Source organism: Actinia tenebrosa, unplaced genomic scaffold, assembly GCF_029948245.1.
Source record: "Actinia tenebrosa isolate PJP-AT-01 unplaced genomic scaffold, QUT_ActTen_1.0 PGA_scaffold0__85_contigs__length_37466705, whole genome shotgun sequence".
Lineage (NCBI taxonomy): Eukaryota > Metazoa > Cnidaria > Anthozoa > Actiniaria > Actiniidae > Actinia > Actinia tenebrosa.
This window is the reverse complement of record NW_028292569.1, coordinates 23,952,980-23,976,023: the sequence shown is the minus strand read 5'-3', so window position 1 is coordinate 23,976,023 and position 23,044 is coordinate 23,952,980. Positions and strand designations below refer to the sequence as shown.

The following is a 23,044-nucleotide window of genomic DNA, read 5'->3' as shown; positions in this document are numbered from 1 at the left end:
TTCGTCATCAATCAACATCCGTGCGTGTTCCATTATCTAAAAGTTGTGCGTGATCTAGTTATCTTCCAAATACGCGATAAAGTTAAATCAGATAAAGGTATATAATGGACTCGTAAAAAGGGTTTCGTGATCCGGTCTGAAACTGTGTACGTGATTCGGAATGTTCGTTGTATGAACGGGAGGGTTGAATCAGATAAAGGTATATAATGGACTCGTGAAAAGGGTTTCGTCATCCGGTCAGAAACTGTTTACGTGACTGGGAATGTTCGTTGTATGAACAGGAGGGCTTTGTGCGGGAACCGCGCGCGAGATTTGTATTAACCATTAGCTACAAGTGCGCACCTTGCAGCGCTGTGTTCTACACTATAGGTGCCCTATTAACTTAACACACAACGACTACCAAAGATCAAGCGATTTTATTGCTATTTACAAGCAATTTTTGGTACCTGCATTTCTTGTCTTTGCGCTATTTCTTAAGTGAAAAAAAAACACCAAACAAACAAACAAACAAAAAAACAACAACAACAACAAAGTTTTAGTGGTTTATTTTGGGTGAAATGTATTTCCAAAACTTTCGGTTTATACTGCGTAGATTTCGTCAATATTAAGTTTGAATTTACCTGGGAGTTTTACAGTGCACACCTCTCGTGTCTTTTAATTTCTCTCAATATCACTGCACCGAACAGAAGCTTAAGTGAATACTTCGATCAACATAAAATATTAAGCCCTGTATAACAAGACACTGATCATGAGCTGCAAGTTTTGATGAGTGCAGTGAGTGCATAAAATCTAACAGATTATTTCATGAAAATGAAATGGAAAGAAGTACCTCGGGCTAAACAAAATCTTCACAGCCGGCAAAGATCTACATCGCTCCGTTTGGGTCTGCATATCAATACTTGTGATAAGACTATGGAGTGTCATCATTATACAAGATTCAGATGATACAACAGGGAATGGATTAGCATCCTTATTCAGCAAGTCATCGTTTATTCTCGCATCAAACCAACTAAAGCTCCTATCAACTATTATAGTAACGTTGTGGGAAATTTCCATCCTGCGATTAAACTCATACATGACATTGAAGTGAATCCTAGTTCTGATGCTGATTCTTCAAGGAAAATAAATTGTCTGTACCTCAACGCAAGGATAGGAGTATTGTTAACATGATGGAGTTAAAGCACTTGCGGCAGATGTAGATATACTTGCAGTGACTGAATCCTGGCTTAAACCATCTATAGTGAACTGCGAACTTCTATCAGGCGCTAATTTTGTCATTCCACAGAAGAGACTGATTAAACAAGTAGAGGGGAGGAGGACTTTTGCTTGCTCTTCGAAATTCAATCAATAACTTACGCCGGAAAGATTTTGAGGGAAACGCAGAAGTAATTGTTTGAGTTGTTTGTGAAATCCGTTCAGCCTAATTTTGCCTCAAGAAACTACTACGAAAACGATTTCCAAGAACTTAATCTCTTCAAACACTGGACTATTACCTTAACTCGTTTCTACCTAGATCTATCAAACTAGAAACTGGAACTCGCTACTAATACACTGAAAATGAGTGATGTAAGCCTTTCCAAATTTAAGGAACGTGCATGTGACCACCCATTTTGCTTTCAAAATGGAACATTACTTACCACCTTAAAATCTTTTGAATTTAAATTTTGATATGTTTTTCTTTTTATTATTGTTTTTTTTTTTTTTTTTCCTCGTCAATTTTAATGTTAATCATGTTTGTACTGTATGTAAGTTGTAAGGAGAGGAAATATCAATTGGGACGAAAGTTCTGTTTTCTTCGTCAGTCACAAAATTTGTATGTCTCAAGTTTTATAAAATGTATATGTTTATATTGTGACAAATAAACTAAACTAGACTAAACTAAACTAAATTGGTAAAGAAGATTCTCTGTCAATACCCGGTCCAAGGCAGCTCACTATATTCAAGCGGGAATATCGTAACGTCCAGATTTAAAGTCTCTAGCTGTTATCCATAAAGTGTTGACAGCGATACCCCGAAAAGTTGGGGAAGCACTTACACTTGTAGCGCTTACCCATCTCACTACACGAATCGATGCATCTTCCATTATAGCACGGATTACTTGATGAACAACAGGACAAACGAGAGGAGCAGCTTGGGCAACCAGGAGCGACCTGAAAAACAATGTTAGCCGTTGTATTATTTATTATTTATTTTTATTATTCATTTTTAGTCTATCAAGAAATGTAGCTGATGTCTGAGTGACCTCTCTATTACGGAGTCTTTTTGGTGCCACTGGCTCATTCACTTTTTTCTGGCGACGTTTTTGGCCACTGATCAATTTCCCGAATTCGTTTGAGTGATAAAGAAACAATGTTTCGAAGTCAAGGTTGGACTTGATGTGTTTATACGACAGCCTCACTCAAGTGAATTTTGGAGAGACGTGAATCATATGATAAAGTGACTTCTGCAAATGCAAAGCATTTCTTTTTTTGGTTACACGTTCATATTCTAGACGAATACAATGGTTTTAGACAGCCTCACACTCTCAAGCGATTTTGGGAGAGACGTGAATCATATGATAAAGTTACTTCTGCAAATGCAAAGCATTCTTTTTTTGGTTACAAGTTTATGATCTAGACGAATACAATGGTATTGTAGTGTATTGTTTTATATTGTATGCACTGTCTTGTCTTCTATTGTTCTATTGCTTATAGTTTCTTCCTTTGTTACTTGTTCAAATTGCTTCTCAGTAATATAAGATGTAGGTAAAATCATTGATAACAATATGGTAATCTATTCCGGCTGAACCAATTAAAATCTTTCCCCACAAACAACTGCAAGGATACGAAGCAGTTTTCTTTTCTCTTTACAGGATAGTAAACAATTTATAATTAATTTTCCGCGATCAGATTTTAAAATTTTGAGATATTCTAACGGGTAATTTGTTGAGCTTGTGTAATCTAGCAACGGTAACTAAGGAGATTTAGAACCATCTATCACGCGACCATCACAGAACAATTAAAAATGATCAGGCCTGCCGTTATTTACGTTGGAAAATTTAGTTTAAAGCTAGTTCCCTGGGTCGCTGAAAAAACGTCACTTGATTTTTCTAACCTGTCTTTGAAGATTAAAGAAAAGTGATCCATTCGTTGGCTTGACAGCTGAAGGATCTCCGTGTATATCTGCCCTATTGAGCTCACACACACCTCCTGGCCCGCTCTGGGAACGTCGCCAAAAATTGAACGACTCACAAAGGCAATTCTTGTGGCACCGAATGAAGCACTCAAATACGCTGGAGACGTTTTCTGAATCAATCTCTCTTCCTTCCATTGCGAAGTTCAACATGACGTTTTGATTGGCGTTGAAATGAACTGTTTCACAAGAAGGACATGCGCAGTGACATTGGATTATGAAGGTGATGGACAGTGATGAATAGATAAGTAGGACGATGCGTCGTAGCTCCATCGATCTATAATGAAAGGTAGAATAACACAGGTAACCCAACATCAGTTTATCTGACTAATTAAAAACAGTTTGGATGCCACACTCGACTTTAGTACCCTGCCATGCTTACTGCGCATGCACGACGAAATGCCAGGGACTCTGTAAAACACTTTGTGCGTGGTAGCCAAAAAAATTTGGCATATGATTACCCAGGTCGAAAATAAGTTCCAACAGCGAAGAAACGTGATGTTTTCTAGAATTTTGACTGGGAGATTTTTTTATCGCGCAACGCGATTGGATTGGTCTGGTAGTGTCGTGATCCTGGTGTGTCCGTGCCCGCGCCGGGTTCGTGCCGTGTTTCGTGCATTTGTATGATTGGATGGAGAGGAAATTCTCGTTCAGTGATTGGGCTAGTCGTGTCACTACCGTGTTCGTGCCGCGAGCTTCTCACAATCATACAAAGACTGCTCTTGCAGTTTGTGACACGGCACGTGCGTATCGTAAGTCTTTCAACAATCATGAAGCATCTTTACCGACTTGAAGTCGACGTGTTTAATTATTCAAGATCAAGTGCGCTAAAACCTGCTAACACATCGGTACCGGCGTGATCTGACTGAAATGCACATCTTCCCCGAATTCACTTCATATTGACGTCTAACGATCGTTTGATGTGCAAACAAAAAAAATTCACCCCACAAAAATCACATGCGAAAATTCAACTAAAGAGTCTAAAACGAGCTTCTGCCGTTCATTTCACTTTTCCTCGGTTGTCCCCGGCTGATTTTCCTAGCAAAAAAACTAATTTAGGTTCACTTATCCTTTCTTGAAAAATGAAGATCGAAAAGCTAAGGCAATTTTACAAAAATTGCAGTTGACGAATAAAGTCATCGTTTTAGAACTGAAGTTGGTTTATTTAAAAAATCTGTTCTTAAATTGAATTTGCTTTTATTGTACACCATATCCAGTGAAAATGTTTAAAAAAAAATCAGTGGTAAGAAGCAGTTTTACGATAAAAATTATTCTGATCGACTGATGGTCAAGCGAACAAAGACTTCGCGAGCGGCGTCACAATATTAATAAGTACTTACCTCGTATTCAGACTAACCTTGAATAAGATTTTCCCTTTTTTATATATGAAATCGTAAGACCATTTCCTTCTAAAATACTCAAAGGTTCAGCAGTTATTCGTTTTCACTTTTAGTAATTTGCAGAAGAAATTTTGGTAAGACAAAAAGCACTTGGGATTAGTTCAGTTTTATCGCAATAAGAAGTAAACGCAAATTAATTTATTTAATAAAACAACAGAACAAAAATTACGTCTTAAAAATGACGAAATAGTTTGCTTAAGATAATACAATGTCACTAGAGGCTGTTGTTGATTGGTTTAGAGAACTGAGAGCGTGTTGAGTCAAAACCTGTGAAACAATTACAAGGTTATATATGTCGGACCGTCCGTTAGTCTTACCCAAAATTCTTATAGTTTATCTGCATGGGATAAAAGTGCGCATGACTGCGCTAAAGCTGTTGTCAGGGAGAATAGCATAATACAGCGGTTTTCCTTTAAGAAGGAAACGTACGGTACTGGCTTACAGCACTTGCACTGTACGACAAATGGCTTCCTATATCAAAGAATGGTTATCCTATAAGTGGCAAGCGTAGGGTACTGGCTTACAGCACGCACACGGTACAACATGCATGCCGTATCATGAAAATGACTTCCCATTATCTTCCAGCTAGTAATTCATCCAATCAAAGCGCGTATTATTTACTGCTACGTTTCCCACTTACATGAAAACCGCTCATCCGTCCAGCCCTAGCGCATTTGAATAGGATTTTTAACCAGGCTACTGATGGTTCGTCTTGGTACATGGAATTGCACGCTGGGCTCGCGCGCTTCAAAAAACAGCGGCTTTAATTGCGTGCGGTACTAATGACGTTTGTCAGAAAGGATCACATGACAAAAGCTATGGGCTTGGTTATACGAACAGTGGGGAGCGCTATTCGATTGATAAATCCTTATCCAGTGGATAAGTCGATGCTGTTATCCAATAAATTTATCCACTGGATAAGATTTATCCGTCTCTAGCGCTATCCACCCTTCGTGCAACTGGGCCCTGATATATATATATATTATATTTGGTTGGTTTGGCTTTCAAATTATCTTTCTCAGGTTTTGTTCACTGAAGTATCATGACAGCAGATCATTCGTCATTGGGTTAACATGCTACGGTACTAATGGCAATGAGCGCTATTAAAGTTAAATCAAACCACACTAATAATACTTATTGGGGTAACATGCTATGAGTACTAGTGGCAATGAGCGCTATTAAAGTTAAATCAAACCACACTAATAATACTTATTGGGGTAACATGCTATGAGTACTAGTGGCAATGAGCGCTATTAAAGTTAAATCAAACCACACTAATAATACTTATTGGGGTAACATGCTATGAGTACTAATGGCAATGAGCGCTATTAAAGTTAAATCAAACCACACTAATAATACTTATTAACGGGAAATCCATGGTTATTTAAAAAGTTTTAAATTCATATTTTTGAGTGAGTGATTTTAGGGTAAACCTCAAGTGGTTTATTTGTTTTTGAAGTAAAGAAAAGATTGCTGTTGACATAGAAATCCTAACAACATTTAAAAAATGCTTTTAAAACTCTTGAGTATAGTTTACACAAGCATCAACACTAAATCTTCTTTCTTGATGCTGAAAACATATAATGATTAAATATAGGACTGCAGTTTAAGTTTTCAAAGCATGCGCAGTGCAGGGAGTGCAGGAGGTGATCAGAAGGAAATCAGTGCAGTTCGATCATTGGAAATTACCCATCAAGCTTCCTTTAAACCTGTGAAAGAACTCTGTTTTTTGTTGTTGTTGTTGTTGTTGTTGTTGTTGTTGTTTTGTTTGATTGTTTGTTTGCTGATTTGTTTTTATTTTTGTTTTGTTTTTTTCTTTTTGTTTCCAAAAACGTTACTTATCCAAAGCAAGGGTTTTCACAGTTACAAACTGAGTTTTGCGTACTCTACAGCACCCCAATAGATCAAATCCATGCACTTGGTCGTAATATTTTCACATTTCAGACCACGTGTCGCTCTCTAGAGAATAAGATTATTTGTTTGAGTTGTATCCATAAATTAATGTGGGTTTTTTTATTCATGCACAACCGTTAAACAAAGAAATTATATTCTAGGGAATGACACGTGGTCTGAAGTGGTAGAACAGTGGATTGAGCCTATTCTTTAAACTTCTGGATCTCAAGAAATCTTTCTTGTTTTAAAAACAAAACTACGTTTGAAATATGTGGGAAGGTCACTCGGCAACCATCAAAGGGCTATGCGGCTTCCCAGTCACAATCAATTTTTTTTAACGACAAGATTTCTTCAGATCCAGATGTTTAACTCGGAACGTGATGTAAGAAAAGCGCAAGAGCACGCTTTACGTCAACGGTCTGAGGTGCCCAGCATATACACCTATTTCGAAGATCGTTGTCGCACCAAGAGCCTCAAGTAACAAGCCAAGGCTCCAGAGAACGTCGGTACTTTTAATTATAATTGATTTATTCTTGGTTCATGCAAGTGGCTATAGCTCTACACTACTAATTATCATCTCAAGCAGCCTTGCTTGGAGCAAGTTGTGAAGTCAATAAATGAAAATGCACCATGAATAAACTAATTACAGCTAAAAGTACCAGCGTTCTCTGCGGCCTTAGCTTGTTGCTTGAGGCTTTTGGTGCGACAAGGATTTCTGAAACAGTGCTTTGAAAAATGCCTGTTTTGAATTTCACACAGTTTTTTTTATCACCACCCTGGCTGATTTGGTTGAGCATTAGTTTATCATACAGAAGGTTGTGGATCTTAAAATGATAAGGACAAAGTGGAAATACTACTGAATAGGCGATCATCAAACAAACTGCACTGCACTTAATGTAGCAGTCCATTTACAACTTGTTCCATTTACTTTAGACTGAGGGGTTTAGTTATCAGTGGAAAACAATGGCTTGGACAAATTCGCCTTTTGATTCGAAAGACTATAGGAATTCATTTTAATGTTACAGCATGTCGTACCGTGTACGTGCTGTAAGCAATGCTGTATGTTTTATCACTATGATTATCACTGCGTCAATTAGTTTGTCTAACATTTATTCCATGGACAAAGACAGCTGTCAAGCGCAGAAACACGTTAACTGAGGCGTTGAGAGCCTTTTGATTGCACTCTGAATTGTTTTTGTTATTCTAATGAGGGAGTGAAAATTATTTGTTTATTGAGTGCTTAGTTTCTTTGTCGGATAACCATGAAGAAAGAGTAATTCGTACATCATTAGAAGTGTCTTGGAACGTGCCCTTCAGTGTAAATAAGGAGTATAATAGTAGCTACTAAAACATTCTCGCTGAAGATGTAACTTTTTTCAGTGACTACAAGAGCAAGATTTTTATCCGGCCGTGTTTTTGGTCCAGTGAGATTAAAAATATGACTAACTACGATTATAACAAAGGTTACCGAGCATTTAGATTCAAGAAAAACAACAACATTGACCAAAACCTTCCAGCATTGAAAAACTACCTGGAAACTCGAGAAAAAACGGATATATTTTGGATTACAAACAGCGAAAGAGTCGTAGAAAACTTTCAGAAGTCACTTGTTCCTCCAAAGGAGCGTTTCCTGGGCAACATCGCAGACAATACTAGTTCTATTTTGTATTTTCCACGGATTGTTACGACGACCCCGCTTGGAAACATGTCAGTGACTGGCACGAAGGTCCCTGATGAAGATAGCATGGAAGGCATGATGGAGAAGTATTCCTTGGCTCCAGTCAATGTGACACCAGCTTCGTTTATTCAGAAGGATACGTCATGGCCTGAGACTCCGAGGGAAAATGTTGGTGCTTCAAACTCACTGATTAAACGAAAAACGCCTCGGGATTTTTCTCGTGGCGAAACTAAGACTAAAAGACAGAATCAACGTGTGAGACAACGAAGCCTTCATTTACAACATCCCCGGAATCGTGAAATGTACTTGCGAAATAAAAAGCTAGAAGAATGTTTGGTTATTCAGAATGGAATCGAAAAAAACAGTCGGGAGAAGTTTGTTGAAAATAAACTATTATCAAGAGAGAAGACGGATGACATTATTAGCTGGATGGATAAGATTCCAACCTAGTTAGCGAATCTTGCGTGGTTTCGGCTGATTATAATGGCAGTTTTCCGGTCAAATTTTGAGGACTCTTAGAAGCAAAGTATAAATTTGGTTGGTGTCAGGCATTCGATTATTAAAAGCGCGCACGGATGTCCGTAGATTAATTCTTCCTAACTATCTCTAATCCTCATAGCTTAACTTTTAATAAGTATGGATCTTTTAAGACAGATGTGCAATTTAAGTGCGCGCCCTCCGTTTTGTGAGAAAGCAAGATTATTGCGCATCTGAAAGAACCACCAAGGCTTTGGAGAACCCTTAAGAAATGGGGAAGCAGACTTACACAGTCTGGTTAGAATGTGTAAAACTAAAAGTTAGAAGAATGAGGTGGATATTATCAAGAGGTAGGAGGCTCAACCCCCTCCCCCTCCTCCATCCTTCTGGCTTCTGTGGCTTCAATGAACAATCTGCTAGCTGTCTTCTACTGATTTCCGTTCTGACATGGGAGGAGCAATCTCAGTTTTCTTGTCGGCAACGCTGAGAGTTGTGGATATAACATAAACATATCATACTTAACTGAAACTCGCTAACTCGCGAGAGTCATTCTTACTAATTGAATAGTTGGTCGGTCCACAGGACTCCCCATATGTACGGGAACGTAACTTTGCTAAAGTGTACGTCTACTCATGATTATATATTAAAAGACATGGCAAGTTTTAAAATTATATGTGTTTGTTTCAGTAAATAAATCAGAGGAATGTGTAGACCAGGATTTGTGTTTGTTAAACTTGTATTCGAAGGAGATTAGGGCCCTACTGAAAACCACTTTTAGTGAGTAGGTTTCCTTCATTAAAGATTATCAACACGAGGAGACGATATGTGTGGTTTTACACAAGGTTAGGTTTTGTCAAGAGACCATGGTCTTCATGGTGTCTCTTGGCTTTAAAATACTTTTTGCAACCGCTCTTTTAGGACATATTTAGTAGCATTATAATTATAATCATATATAATAAAAACCTATTCAATAAGTGAGTGAAGTTCTAAGATGCTTTTTAAATGGCATTTCTTGTTAATGATGCGACATTAGTATGCGGAACATTCCTCACAACACTTTGGGCTACCTGTGGTAAATTGAGCAAGACTTCTCAACCGGTCAGCGGATTTCAAAGACATTTTCAATCAAACGTTCCATTTTGTTCTCCAGTTTAGTTCGATTTTTTTCTGTGAAGCTCGAAATGCTACTGTTTTGTCCAACTTGTGCTAACGTCCTTATAGTAGAGGAAGGATCTGGATGTTCATCTTATCGCTTTGCCTGTCAAACCTGTCCATACGTGTACAACATCACCAAAAAGGTGAGGAAACGTGTTAGGAAACTTATCCATCAGAAAAGAAAAATAATATTTACATGTGGCCTTTATCCCACGATTAGATTTTTCTTATAGATTAGTACATTTGAAAATGGCTTTCTTCAAGATTTTATTAAATTAATGCTTGATTTTGTGTTTGTGTTTTGATACTCTAGATTTCGAACAGAAAGTATCCAAAATTGAAGGAAGTTGATGATGTTCTTGGAGGGAAAAATGCCTGGGAAAATGTAGATTCAACGGAAGGTAAAACAAAAGTTTTTCTTTGCATTATGTAGAATTAATATATAGCATGTATGGAATCATACAATTTGCCATTGCAACGAAATAGGGCTTTGGTGGGCATCAATCAAAGTGTAAGCAAGACATTGTTGGAAAACCTAAAGTTTTTAAGAGAACATGCCAATGGAATGGCATGGACACTCCTTGATTGATGCCCACCAAAGTCTACTTTGTTGCAAAGATAATTCCACTTGTGATATCAAGAATAACAGTCTGTAAAGCTGATGAATTACCAATAGTTCCTTTCACACTACCCTGTGCCATCTCGAAAGGTAGCAGCACCTTTGCATGGAAGCAAGATGAACAATGAGCTTGCAATGATAGAGACCTGTGAATAATTATTGTCCAAGGTGTTAAAAAAGGGTCTCTATCATTGCTAGCTCACTGTTCTTCTTGCTTCTATGTAAAGGCATGGCTACCTTTCAAGGTGGCGCAGGGAACTGTTAAAGGGACTATTCATTGTTGTTCAATCATTGTTCTTACAGAGAGATGTCCTAAGTGTGAACATGACAGGGCCTACTTCATGCAGATCCAAACACGTTCTGCTGATGAACCAATGACAACATTTTACAAGTGCTGCAAATGTGGAAACAGGTGGAAAGAATAATGGAGAAATTGATGGAAAGAGAAAAATGAATGAGACGAAAACAAGGAATGGATTGAAAGAGAACAAGACTGGACCAGAAAGAATTGCAAGGTACTGGAAATGTCACTTATCCAGAAAACTCCTACAGCCTTACATGACTCTAATGTCTCGATAACAAATGGTGTGAAAATAACTTGCTTATTTTCTTATGTCAATCACATTTACAGTAGTAAATCAAATTTACAGTATCTTTGATTGACAAAGCATGAAAAATGTTCTAAAGGACTTTGACCTGTTTTGCTGCCGTTAGATATATAGACATTTAAATAATGAATATCAGAATGAGAAACTGCAGTATCTATGACTCTGTCAGAATGAACATGGGTGTAAAATGGACCATAAAACAGAGTCTGGACAGCGAAATGAAGAAGGGAATGCAAGACTTAGTTTTCATTGTATGTAGATATGTTTGTACTACATTGTAACATGTTTTCCTCTGAAAACCTTGATGACCAATTTTCGAGTTAGATGTGAAGTTTTCAAGCAGCCATGTTTGTTTTCTTGGACATTTTGACACATTTACACTCAATTTTGGGCCTAGTCTTGAAAAACTATACTACCATGTGTGCACAGCTGGTCAATAAGTATCCTCAAAATCTAATCTCAAGTAGGCATATTGTAATCCAACTTTCAAAAGGTGATATTATTTTTCAGCTTGGTCTTTCACTGTTTCAGCCCAGGGTGGTGGGTACTCCCATATGTGGACTATACGGAGATGATCTGCTGAACAGAGTATGGTTTTTCAAGCTTCTTGTCATAAACAGGGTATACAATTTCACTTAAGTTCCAAGTTCTTCCTGAGTTTCCTGTGATATTCAGGGTTTCTACTTTGACTGAAACTGGTTATTATGGTCGTCAAAAAAAACAAAAACAAAACAATACGTGAGCTGACATGATAATTGAAACAGGAACTCAGTGCAATTAATTATATCTTTTGTCATGAACATGGTCTACAAATTTGAGTTTTTTTGTCATAAACAGGGTACCCCTTTCAGAATCCCTTGCAGAACACCCCTACCCAAATCCTGGCAGAGTACCCCCCCCTCCCCCCCCCCCCCCCCCCCCCCGGGTGTTTCAGTTTCAAATTTAACTTAAATTTACTTTGAAAGCTTCAAAAGATTGGAAACTTAAATCCTTACTGTGAAGGGAAAATGGCTCGAACCACTTCCAAAGTGAACTAGTTATGTTAATCAGGAGAAAGCAGTAAATCTGACAGATAACTTAGATGTAATATTAATCAGCTTGTGGGAACAAAGCAAGGTGACTTGAGGTGTGCTTTATGTTACTGATTATGGTCTAATCTGATTGGCTTCTGAATTGTCAATCGAAATCTTTATTTGTTAGCAAGTATTGACAAGTATAGTCTGTATTAATTGTGCCAAATGGGGGCAGGTAAAATTTAGGGGGGATCTGAAAATTATTAGTGAGTTCAATGGGTAGATCTATTTTTTTTTCTTTTCAGAGAACGAAGGAGGTAGCCCACGTTTTAAATAGTATTGAAAAATCACCTGCCCCCCCACCCTATGGAATATATAGTGAATACAGCCTAAGTGAAGTGTCCCTTGTCTGAATGTTTACACAGTTAGTAATGAAAATAAAGATGTTACAAAAAGATGAAAAATATACATAATAAAGATTCTTAAAAGAAAATAAATAAATGAGTGAAAACCTAAGAAAGGAACAGGAAGTATAGGAAGGAATCTGTTAAAAGAAATGCAGCAAGAGAGGAAGCGAGGAAGGTAAAAATCAAGAAATTAAAGATGTCATTTTATTTGGAAAACTCCCCATCCCTCCTAAAGTTACGCAAAACCTTCATCTCAGGGGAGGGCAGTGGTGATCTTTGACTCTTCACATCCGGTGTCAAATGTGTTACTTTAAGTATCACATGATGCAGGGCTACAGTAATTAATACACTCGGCGTACTTGACGAGTCACTTAAAACCAAATAATGTCTTCCAAAGTATAATATATGAGGGATATACAACACTATATTCCATGTATAAATGCAACTCATTCGTCTGCTAAGTCGTAGATTTGACTTACTCCTTGCAAGTGTTTTCCAAGAGCTAAAACTGATGGAACCTGAAATGACTGGTAATCAAAGATTAAGGTAGCATCACTGTGTTTTGACTCAAAAATTATCCATGTGCTGATCACAATTACCTCTGAATATCTGGTTTTCTCCAAGGTAAGATTTCATATTTTATCAAAGATATTAGTTTTGCGGGTGATATTGCATTTCGGAATCAGCGAAGATTATGTTAGTTTACCTATTCGTATATATAATTATGTGACAGGCCAAACCACTTACTAGAATCACCGAGTACTGTTCCAGTGATATCAGTTTTCGTAAGAGTATTTTGAGCTAGAGAAGTACATTAAAGAGGAATTATAAATAATAGTAAAGAGCATGTACGCTTCAGTCGAATGCGATAAATATCTGTTATGATTTGCTAGAAGAGGTAATCATATTTTGATCACGCACTTACATTGCTATTATTATACGATAACTAACACGTCCTTTTTCCTATGGTATAGTCAATAATATTGACTTGAATTTCTGTGGTTTGGTGAATCTTTCTCACCATCAACTAATAAGCTAGCCTCGGGTTTTTTGCTGGGATATTTCGTCATATCGTGTAGCTCTCGAGGTACTAATGTTAGCTGCTGAAAAGGAACACTTATTAGTCACTTTAGCAAGTCCGAACTCTAAATTTTAAGTACTGTACTGTGAATTATTTTCGTACAAGCAGAAATAAAATTTCTTATAAAAAAAACTTAATATCAGGCTTTATTTCCTGAATATTTATAAAGACCGGCATTGAATAGAGGAGCATAATTAGGATACCAAGATAAACAAACCATATTCATTTATTATTACAAATATCAACCTCTTCCTTTTTATAGAATACTGGATAAGCTGATGCATTATTGTCTTAGAAAACCGGAATTTCATTCGTGTTTTCCTTTTACTTTTATTATCTATAAGAATCTCATAACTAGAATTGTTTTTCTGTAATCAGGTTTCGAACGTACTGTATTTCTGACCGGACATGGATCGTTGACATGTACACATCTCCTGTTAGGCATATCGGATATTAAGGCAATTCTTTCTTGTCTGTACTCATTTACAAGCTGAGTTGCCAATTTTTGTTTGTATAGGTTGTATCCGTCAATGGGAATGACGTGCATTTATATTATGAAAGTTAGGAAAAAGGTAGGCGTGGAGACTTCAGCTCTGCGTGGGCTTACACACTTCTATAGACAACGCGAATTAGCTTTTATATGAAATTTTGAATTTTCAAATTAAAATAGCTTAGTTTACCAAAGCAGGAGTCTCGAAAGGTCAGATTGGAGCTAAATTTTTTATTATTTATTCGATGATTAAGATATCCAGTTTACTTTGCAGGTGAATTGGTTTTAGCTTAATACTTTATTGGATTATCAAAGCTGTATGGGTTGTAAAGTTTTTGTATAGGTTGTCTCAACCAACGCGAATGTCGCGCATTCATGTTATAAAAGTATATATTATAAAAGTTAGGAAAATGTAGGCATGGGACATTCAGCACTGCGTGGGACTACAAACTTCTCTAGTCAACACGGAATAACTATTATTACAATATGTTATATATTTAAATTAAAACTGATCACTTAGTTTTTACCATCGCACGAGTCGGAAAAGGACAGATTGGAGCTAAATTGGTTTTGATGATAAGATATTTTACTTTGCAGGTGAATTGGTTTTAACTAAATACTTTATTGGATTATCAAAGCTAAGCTAACCACGCATAGTTGAAGGAAAGTACAATCAATATCAATTTCTTTTAAGTCTTGGTGATTTTTGATATGTTATAGTGATGATGATAATATTTATCGCATACGACATTATTGGGCGCGCGGTTTTTTATTTTATTTTATTTATTTCACAAATCGTCATAATGTACGCGAATGGTAGGTAGTGCGAGATAGTGCAGTATATGTCTAGTGTTTCGAATGAATTTTTGTTTTTTTGTTTTTTGAAAAATCAAGGCCTGAGACTTATTACGCATTACTTTAACTGGGTTTTCTCATTGCCTCAAGCTAATCAGAACCCCTTGTATTCGTCCAAGACAAGGAGTCGACTATAGAAAACTGAAGATTACAACGTAGAGCACCGCAACCACAATACTACAAGCGCAAGAATAAAAATTGATACTTTTGATGTTTGCGCTCAAGTGCTTCCGTCGTAGATAAAACAAACAAACAAAAAAATCCAAAGTCGAATCAAAGCCAGGGAACTGTATTCAAACGCACTGAGAATTAAAGGACAAAGCAGAGATTGGAGGTTGCATATATATTATAACTGATTCTTAGCCCCATTGTTCCATTGCTCTTTCCTGAATCCAGTTTTAGCTTACGATAACATCAAAAAAAACATTTTCACGCTATTTAAAAGAAGATAAAAACGAACACTAGTGTTAATGTTCGTAGTCCTAGCCCAATTATATGTATGAGTTTAACGTTTTTGTTGGCGTTTCTTTAGCAGCTGTCGTCTCTGTTGGCTGGGGAAGTTCGAAAATGAACCACTAATAGAAGTTATTCACCTCACAATGGGGATTTCCTCTCTTAATGAGTTTATAGATTAGATCCAGTAATCAAATTTGCGAACTTCCAAATCTATTTAGTTTAGATTGTTTAGTTTAATTATTTTTAATTCATATATATCGATGAACAGTAGGCGGGAGGGCTTCCACTTACAGCCATTCTCAATCACACGCGCCCTCTAGCGACGAAGAAGGTTTTGGTGGACGTCAATCACAAGGCGTTTCCATAATATTGTCGGAAAACACAAAGCTATAAGGGCACGTGCCTATAAAATGTCATGGAAACGCCTTGATTGACGTCCACCAAAACCTTCTTCGTCGCGACTGAAACAATTGCTAGAGCGGCGCGTGTGATTGAGAATGGCTGTAAGAGGTTGGGGGCTCTCCACCCCTTTGACTCTAGAGTAGTTTGGATTCCCCCTATTGCACTTTGCCTTTTTGATTATTTTTACTTCGGTTTTCGATATTCTGAGTACTTCTACATTTCAACCGCTTCTCGTTAAGTCGCATGGTTTTTATTTCAGCCGGTCAAGAATGTAAAAGGTTCCCACTGATTACGCTTTTTTATTGACGGCAGCAAAAATCAAAATTTTAGCGCGGTGTAGCTAGATCACAACTACCAAGTTTTCAGAATATCGAAAATGCTTATTATGCTTGGGTAGTTCCTAACTTTCATTTTGGCGTAGTTTTTGGGCTTGTTAGACTTTCGTACTATATTTCCAAGGTTAAAATCAGGGGCGGATCCAGGATTTTTTCAAAGTGGGGTCTGTAGCATTGATTGAGGTGGTGGAGATATATAGCAGACCAAAGGGTTAGGGAGACGATCATTTGCTGCAGGCGAGCATGGTTGTTTCAGGTCCCACACACGGCGTATAGAAAAAAAAGCGGGCGAAATGTGTTCGGCACCCCTGTTTTAATAAAACTCGCGATGCTGTTGGTGTTGTCATGAAGAAAAAAAATCACGATGGCTCTCATAGGGGGGGGGGGGGTTGCATACCCCAAAACCCACCCCTAGATCCGCCACTGAAAATAGTAAGGTCTATAGCTTGAAGTCGTTACTTAACCAGACTATTCTCAGTCTCTCCTTGAGTCATATCTTAATCTATACTGACTTATGGCGTATTTTTTTTCTTATAGCTTCCAAGTTACACTGAAATAGATTTTACCATGAGAAGACTACTTGTTCTGCTGGCCTGCGTACGTCTGTTTGGCAGAAACATCGTCGTTTTCGCATTAGATGATAATCTACCTTTCAAGATTTCTACACATGCTTACAACACAGAACCACGATTGTCGGTGAAAATACCAGGAGATCTATTGCTCGGAGGGTTGTTTTCTGTTCATGCAAAGGGCGACGATTCGTCCTGTGGAAAACTGAACGAAGAGGTTGGGATTCACCGGCTCGAGGCGATGCTATTTGCTCTAGATATGGTAAGCATCATAAAGTATCAGCACTTCTATCACTTTGACATTTTTAGTCTAAAGGCTAAAGTCTAAAGGCAATTATACTTTATCTTTGTTTAGATGAACCAAGACAAGAATCTTCTTCCAAACATTTCAGTTGGTGTTGATATCCGTGACGACTGTGAGACGGTCAATACTGGACTGGAACAATGTCTAAACTTCCTCTTGGAATCCTTGCGCAACAAACAGGAGATCTGCAGCAGAAATGAACCACCTGATGTCAACACAGGACCTATATTAGTGGGGGTCGTTGGTCCAGCGTACAGCTCACTGGCCATTCAGGTAAGAGTCGATATAAGACATTTCAATAGACCGTTTTATCAAGGTTGTTTACGCATCCAACTTGACGGGCCACAAAACTGCGAAAAACGCAAATTCAGTACAATTGAGAAGTCAAATCGACTTTTGAAATTTCATAGAAATGCATGATAATACTCGTGTTCTGGTGTCGTGGCCCGTCGATCAAGTTCCATAAATTTGGATGCGCACGCAACCTTGAGGAAACGGTCTATATGCATGCACCAGTTATTAGGGTCGTTGTTGGTGCATGGGGGCTGTTGCATTGAGAATGACTACATTATTTCTCTCTTTAACAGGTTGCTAGTCTACTTCGACTATTCCACGTACCCCAGATCAGTTACTCGGCAACAAGCTCTGAACTAAGCGACAAAAACAGGTTTGACTACTTTGTTCGTACGGTACCACCTGACTCGTTCCAGGCCCAAGCCATTGTGGACATCATCCACAGTATGAACTGGTCAGCAGTTTATGCTATAAACTCACTTGGGAGTTACGGTGAAGGTGGTATGCGTAGCTTCGAGAAGTTTGCACTCAGTTCAAACATATGCACTGTTTATCAGTACCAATTAGAAAGCAATATGAAGCCCGAAGACTATGATAAATTGATCAAAAACTTCCTAAGGAAACCCGACGTGCGTGTGGTCGTCTTGTTTTGCGCCAGCGATGATATCCGCGCCGTCTTGTCAGCGGCCAAGCGCCAAAATCGAAACAAACATTTTATTTGGCTGGCTTCGGATTTTTGGGGATCCAAGTTTATACATCTTCGTGGTTTAGAAGACGTGGCTAATGGTGCTATTTCGATAGAACTAAAAACTAAACGTCAACGCCTTACACCGTTTTATGACTACTTCTTTTCGTTGAAGCCTGAGAACAATACTCGAAATCCTTGGTTTAAGGAATACTGGGAAAACCACTTCCGGTGTAGGCTAAGTAATACTTCCGATGTACCATTTACTAGACGTTGCCATGGCAATGAATCCGACATTTCTCGTGAACATTATGATTCTAAGGTTTCTTTTGTAATTGATGCGGTGTTTGCGTTTGGGCATGCGCTGAATAGTTTACATCAAGACGCCTGTGGCGGAAAACCAGGAATATGTGACAACATGAGGCGCACGTCACGCACTCAGCATATGTCGTATTTGTATAACGTGACATTTAATGGTACTAATGGGCAAGTTGGATTTGACAAGAATGGGGACACCAAAGGACGGTACGATATCTTGCAATTTAGGGAAAATGTTGGCGGACAGTCTGGAATTTACTATCGAATTGGAAGTTGGATCGAAGGAGATCTTACGTTGGACGGTGACAAAATGTCATCTTACAACGACTCTAATTGTGGAGTACCATGTAAACCAGGGCATATACGGCGCATGCTTGAAGTCAAATGCTGCTGGACCTGCGTACCTTGTAAAAAGGACGAATACCTAACAGATGATTACACTTGTACCCAGTGCCCTCCTGGACAGAAGCCTAATTCAACGTTCCAAGGCTGTGACCATTTACCGATAAAGTATTTAAGCCTTACGTGGGTGGTGATCATAATCATTGCAGCTAGTATTGGTCTTTTTGCCACACTCTTTGTAATCGCTCTCTTTATCAAGTTCATGAGGACGCCACTGATAATGGCGGCTGGGAGGGAACTGTCTGCTGTTCTTTTAATCGGCATCACACTTTGTTACTCGATATCTTTTGTATTGATCTTAGAACCAACCACTTCTACTTGTATTTTTCGTCGATTTGGAACCGGTTTTGCCTTTTGCTTATGCTATGCATCCTTATTGGTCAGGACAAATCGAATAGCCCGGATCTTCAGGGGAACCAAGTCTCCCTCGTTCATAAGTCCAAAGTCCCAACTCATCATCACCGCGCTTATCCTCTCTCCTCAGATCGCTATAGCTTTGGTCGAGCTATTTGTAATTAAACCAAAAATTCAGTACTCATATGGGAATAGTGAGTACGTTGTTATAACATGTGGGGTCCAGACATTCACGGTCATCTTTCAATTATCCTACAGTGGAATCCTCATTGTACTATGTACGTACTATGCCTTCAAGACTAGGAAAACTCCGCTCAACTTCAACGAAGCGAAATTCATTGGTTTTTGTATGTACACCACGTGTGTAATCTGGATCGCTTTCCTCCCAATGTATTATGGGATGGGAGGGGATTACGAAACGATTGCAATCTGTTGCAGCATGATTCTCAGCGCTACTACCATTCTCGTGTTTATTTTCGTACCCAAAGTGTACATTGTCTTGTTTAAGCCAGAGAAAAACTTGAAAAGTAACTCTAGGCTCAGGTCGAGAACTAAATCTTTGGAATGTGCGGGAAATGATACGATAAACTCAGACAGTCAAGAAGGTAAGAAAATTTGATTGGTTGATTGGTTTTTCGCATTCTTTTCGTTGAACAAACGGATACTTCGAAGATACGACGGCCATCTTGAATCGCAAGCATTATGGGGCGTCCAGGGGGCAAATATAGCTTTGTTACAATAATGACGTCGATTATTATTAACTTCTTATCACAAAACAATACATTAGTGAATTGATTAGGACGGAACATCAATCACCTTTACCCATAAAAGAAAGACAAACACATGAAACTCTATATATTTTTCATCTTTGTTTTGTTTTGCCCCCTGGCAAGATGGCCGTATTATCGTCAAAGTAGTCCAATCAATCTAAAGTCATGATAACAGCCAGCAATGTGCATCAAAGCTCACGTACATATAATCAAGCACGACTATATCTCCAAGAAACCCCTTGTGGGAGTGAGTGCTTTGAAGTGATTTGATGCGCAATAAACAGTGTGTTCTCTGTGATTTGAAAGAGGTAAATTCTCCTTATGCGTGATTGTTGACCCGTACAACCTTGTATAATTTGATCTGTTTTAATTTTTAGGGTCACCAAAATTTAACAAAGCCATTTCCAGCCACTCACCAGCTGTCATCAGGTCATCTTCACCTGGAAGCATAAATAGTAGCAGTACCAATTTTGATTTTAAAACATTGCAAGTCTCCTTTGATCGGAATTGTGAAGAGAAAGACGCAGGGATTCGTCTTTGAGGTCGAAAGACTTCTGGGTGAAAGGTGGACAGGAAACACGAGTTGAAGAAATTCTCGTGTCATTGTCTCTTTAAAATGTTTCTAACAAAATTATAACGTAAGTTTTTGCTGAATAGTTCCTTTAACAGTTCCCGCAGTTGGCGCAGTGCGCCATCTTGAAAGGTAGCCGAGACGAACGGCGAGCTTGCAATAATAGAGACATGTGAATAATTATTGTCCAAGGTGTTAAAAAAGGTTTCTATCATTGCAAGTTCACCTCTCGTCTCGCTTCGATCAAAGGCACACCTTTCAAGATGGCGCAGGGAACTGTGAAGGGGACTATTTGCAGGGGACGCGAGACGGCCAGCAATGCCTTTTAATATAATGCCCAAATTAGGCCCTGCAACCCGATGTACCATGCAGTCAGCGGCCTTCCAAGTCTTCCTTTTAACCTTCAAAATGACGACGTTTCATGCCTAGTGACCAAGAACCACTGGTTATGACATGATATAATTATTTCATAGTTATCAATTTAAGAAACTTTTATTGTAAATTTTCTCAAAGATTTAATACCATTATTATTCAAATACTAAAATATATTACCTGTAAATATTTAAGGGAGATTTACATTCGTTTTTTTAAGAAAACTTTTGTAAATTTTGTAAATTTTGTCAAAGATATAATACCATTATTAATCAAATACTAAAATATATTACCTGTAAATATTTAAGGGAGGTTTCCTATTCGTTTTTTGACGAAAGCTGTACAAACTAGCTGATTCGAAAGTCAAATTAAAAAAAGGTAATGAAAATGGTAATTGAATTTGGTATCCCATGATTAACATTTATTATTACTATTAACACTTAACAATTATTCGGGGAATATTTACCAAGGCGCGAGTCTTCGAGTGGCGAGGTAGATTTTCCACGATATTCACTGAGCCTGAGGCGAACAATCGCTTTAGTGTTTTTAACCCATGTGAATTTAATAAATAACGGAGGTTTTTTTCGTTCAAATTATATTTATCTTTGGAAGCAGCACAAATCGACAAACCTGTAGGTAAATACAGTATAACTTATAAGACGTAAATTGTGACCAATTAGCGCGCGGGATTATTATATTCACTTGTGTAAAAATACTTATATCTTAGATAAAGCCAAAGTCCACAGAAAAGTGCAGGAGATCTTTGGACTTATTTTTATACAATGAGGGCACAATCCGGTTTCAGATTTCCGACCGACAACGTTTTTTGAAATAGGCGTTAAGTCAGTACGCTAATGTGATTCGGTATCCCATCAGGCCAAAGACAAAAGTACCAATCTTATGAAATAACCTATCAGACCTGTACTAGGAATAGAGGTTTTGAACCATCACGTGCTCATACAATAATACTGCTTGGCCAGATGGCAGAACAACAAAATCCCTTTGCTCTCGGGAATTGAATTATTTCTCACATCAAACTTTACTCTATATGTAGAAGTTGGAAGTGTCGAAGTTGGAGGTAGAGAAAGCTCACTTCATATATGGTATGATCAATTCCATATTTGGATTGTGCGGAAAAGCGGCAAACAAAAAGACCGTCGTTTTATAACGAATTCGACATGAACATTTTTGAAGAAGAAAAGAAAAGAAAAAAAAAGACAAGTAAAAAAAGAAAAACCTTAGAAAAATCTAGGAAGGATACGTGGACGATGCTAACTTGTGGGTCTGCCTCGCAGACAACAGACACAGGGAAATACCACGCTCAATGTTTGATATGCATGTGTAAAACGACTGTATTATTCCTGCCATTTAACATGGCTGCCGTCACGTGGTGGTGAAAAAACCTCTATTGCTAGACCTTTTCCTATAATTAGCTTTGGTATCTTTTATCTATCCAACATCATCCTCTTGTAAATAAGATTTTTTGTTCAATTTACATTCGTATTCACTTATCTCTTCAAACGTTACTAACCTCTCAGTATTGCTAGACCTTTTCCTATAATTAGCTTTGGTATCTTTTATCTATCCAACATCATCCTCTTGTAAATAAGATTTTTTGTTCAATTTACATTCGTAGAACTCTTCAAACGTTACTAGGAAACGAAGAAAAAACACTCAAGGTTTCATGACACGAGTTCATAAATGTAAAACATGCCTTGAAAAAGTCTATCCATTTGGTCTGTTAACTGCTCTAAGTAAGTGCACTTCTGTTAGTGATATATCAGTCATAATGATAAAAGCATACTCAAAACACTAACTAATAATGGGATACCGAGGCGACATATCACTGAGTGTCCATATTATGTACTTATTAGCTGAGTGGGAGGGCCGTACGAGAAAATATTTGGCTCGAGGTGATGCCGTACAAATGACACGGAGTCAAATATTTTCCCGTACGGCCCGACGTAGCTCAGTCAATAAAATAGAGATTTTCGAGCAGGGCCGTACGGATTCGTACGGGTAGATACGGGTCATACGATAATACAATCAGTATTTCGTCGTTGTTGGTTGAAAATATTCGTAAAATAAGATACAGCTACTCGATGAAACGCTTTGGAATCGAAATGCGCATGACACATCAGTAGTTCCACAGGCATACCAAACATATGAGCGTTGCTTGGTAGCCTGGGCCGGGTTGTTCAAAGCTGGATTAGCGCTAATCCAGGATTAACTCTATAGGTCTTTTTAAGAGTTAATCCAGGATTAGCGCTAATCGGGCTTTGAACAACTGGGCCCTGTGTTGGAGTTGACCAGCCCAGCCTTTGTCTACATAAACCTCAACCTGCTTTAACAAAGGCCCGATGCT

General features: G+C 38.1%; 4 protein-coding genes across 6 annotated transcripts; 3 read left to right on the top strand and 1 right to left on the bottom strand.

Annotated features, from left to right (window-relative positions):
* Positions 1 to 529: 529 nt before the first annotated feature.
* Positions 530 to 4,685, bottom strand: LOC116295139 (uncharacterized). Of its 3 annotated transcripts, none has more exons than XM_089036703.1 (3): positions 4,512 to 4,685; positions 3,094 to 3,448; positions 530 to 2,150 (listed from the first exon to the last, which is right to left on the bottom strand). In XM_089036703.1, the coding sequence occupies exons 2-3, from the start codon at positions 3,442 to 3,444 to the stop codon at positions 1,977 to 1,979; spliced, it is 525 nt and encodes a 174-aa protein (XP_088892829.1). In that variant the 5' UTR covers positions 3,445 to 3,448; positions 4,512 to 4,685; the 3' UTR covers positions 530 to 1,976. The 3 variants fall into 3 exon arrangements, with proteins under 3 accessions (XP_088892829.1, XP_088892833.1, XP_031558746.1); XM_089036707.1 differs by having other exon boundaries at positions 4,529 to 4,685; XM_031702886.2 differs by lacking the exon at positions 4,512 to 4,685 and having other exon boundaries at positions 3,094 to 4,238.
* A 2,471-nt stretch (positions 4,686 to 7,156) lies between these two features.
* LOC148913905 (uncharacterized) lies at positions 7,157 to 9,329 on the top strand. The gene has a single exon (XM_089036688.1). The coding sequence runs from the start codon at positions 7,903 to 7,905 to the stop codon at positions 8,590 to 8,592; it is 690 nt and encodes a 229-aa protein (XP_088892814.1). The 5' UTR covers positions 7,157 to 7,902; the 3' UTR covers positions 8,593 to 9,329.
* Positions 9,330 to 9,727: 398 nt separating this feature from the next.
* On the top strand, positions 9,728 to 11,801 carry LOC116295134 (DNA-directed RNA polymerase III subunit RPC10). Its single transcript, XM_031702878.2, has 3 exons — positions 9,728 to 9,917; positions 10,088 to 10,175; positions 10,697 to 11,801. The coding sequence occupies exons 1-3, from the start codon at positions 9,801 to 9,803 to the stop codon at positions 10,816 to 10,818; spliced, it is 327 nt and encodes a 108-aa protein (XP_031558738.1). The 5' UTR covers positions 9,728 to 9,800; the 3' UTR covers positions 10,819 to 11,801.
* An 898-nt stretch (positions 11,802 to 12,699) lies between these two features.
* LOC116295131 (metabotropic glutamate receptor 3) lies at positions 12,700 to 20,277 on the top strand. Its single transcript, XM_031702869.2, has 5 exons — positions 12,700 to 13,045; positions 16,578 to 16,871; positions 16,965 to 17,186; positions 17,501 to 19,571; positions 20,114 to 20,277. The coding sequence occupies exons 2-5, from the start codon at positions 16,608 to 16,610 to the stop codon at positions 20,275 to 20,277; spliced, it is 2,721 nt and encodes a 906-aa protein (XP_031558729.1). The 5' UTR covers positions 12,700 to 13,045; positions 16,578 to 16,607.
* Positions 20,278 to 23,044: the final 2,767 nt, after the last annotated feature.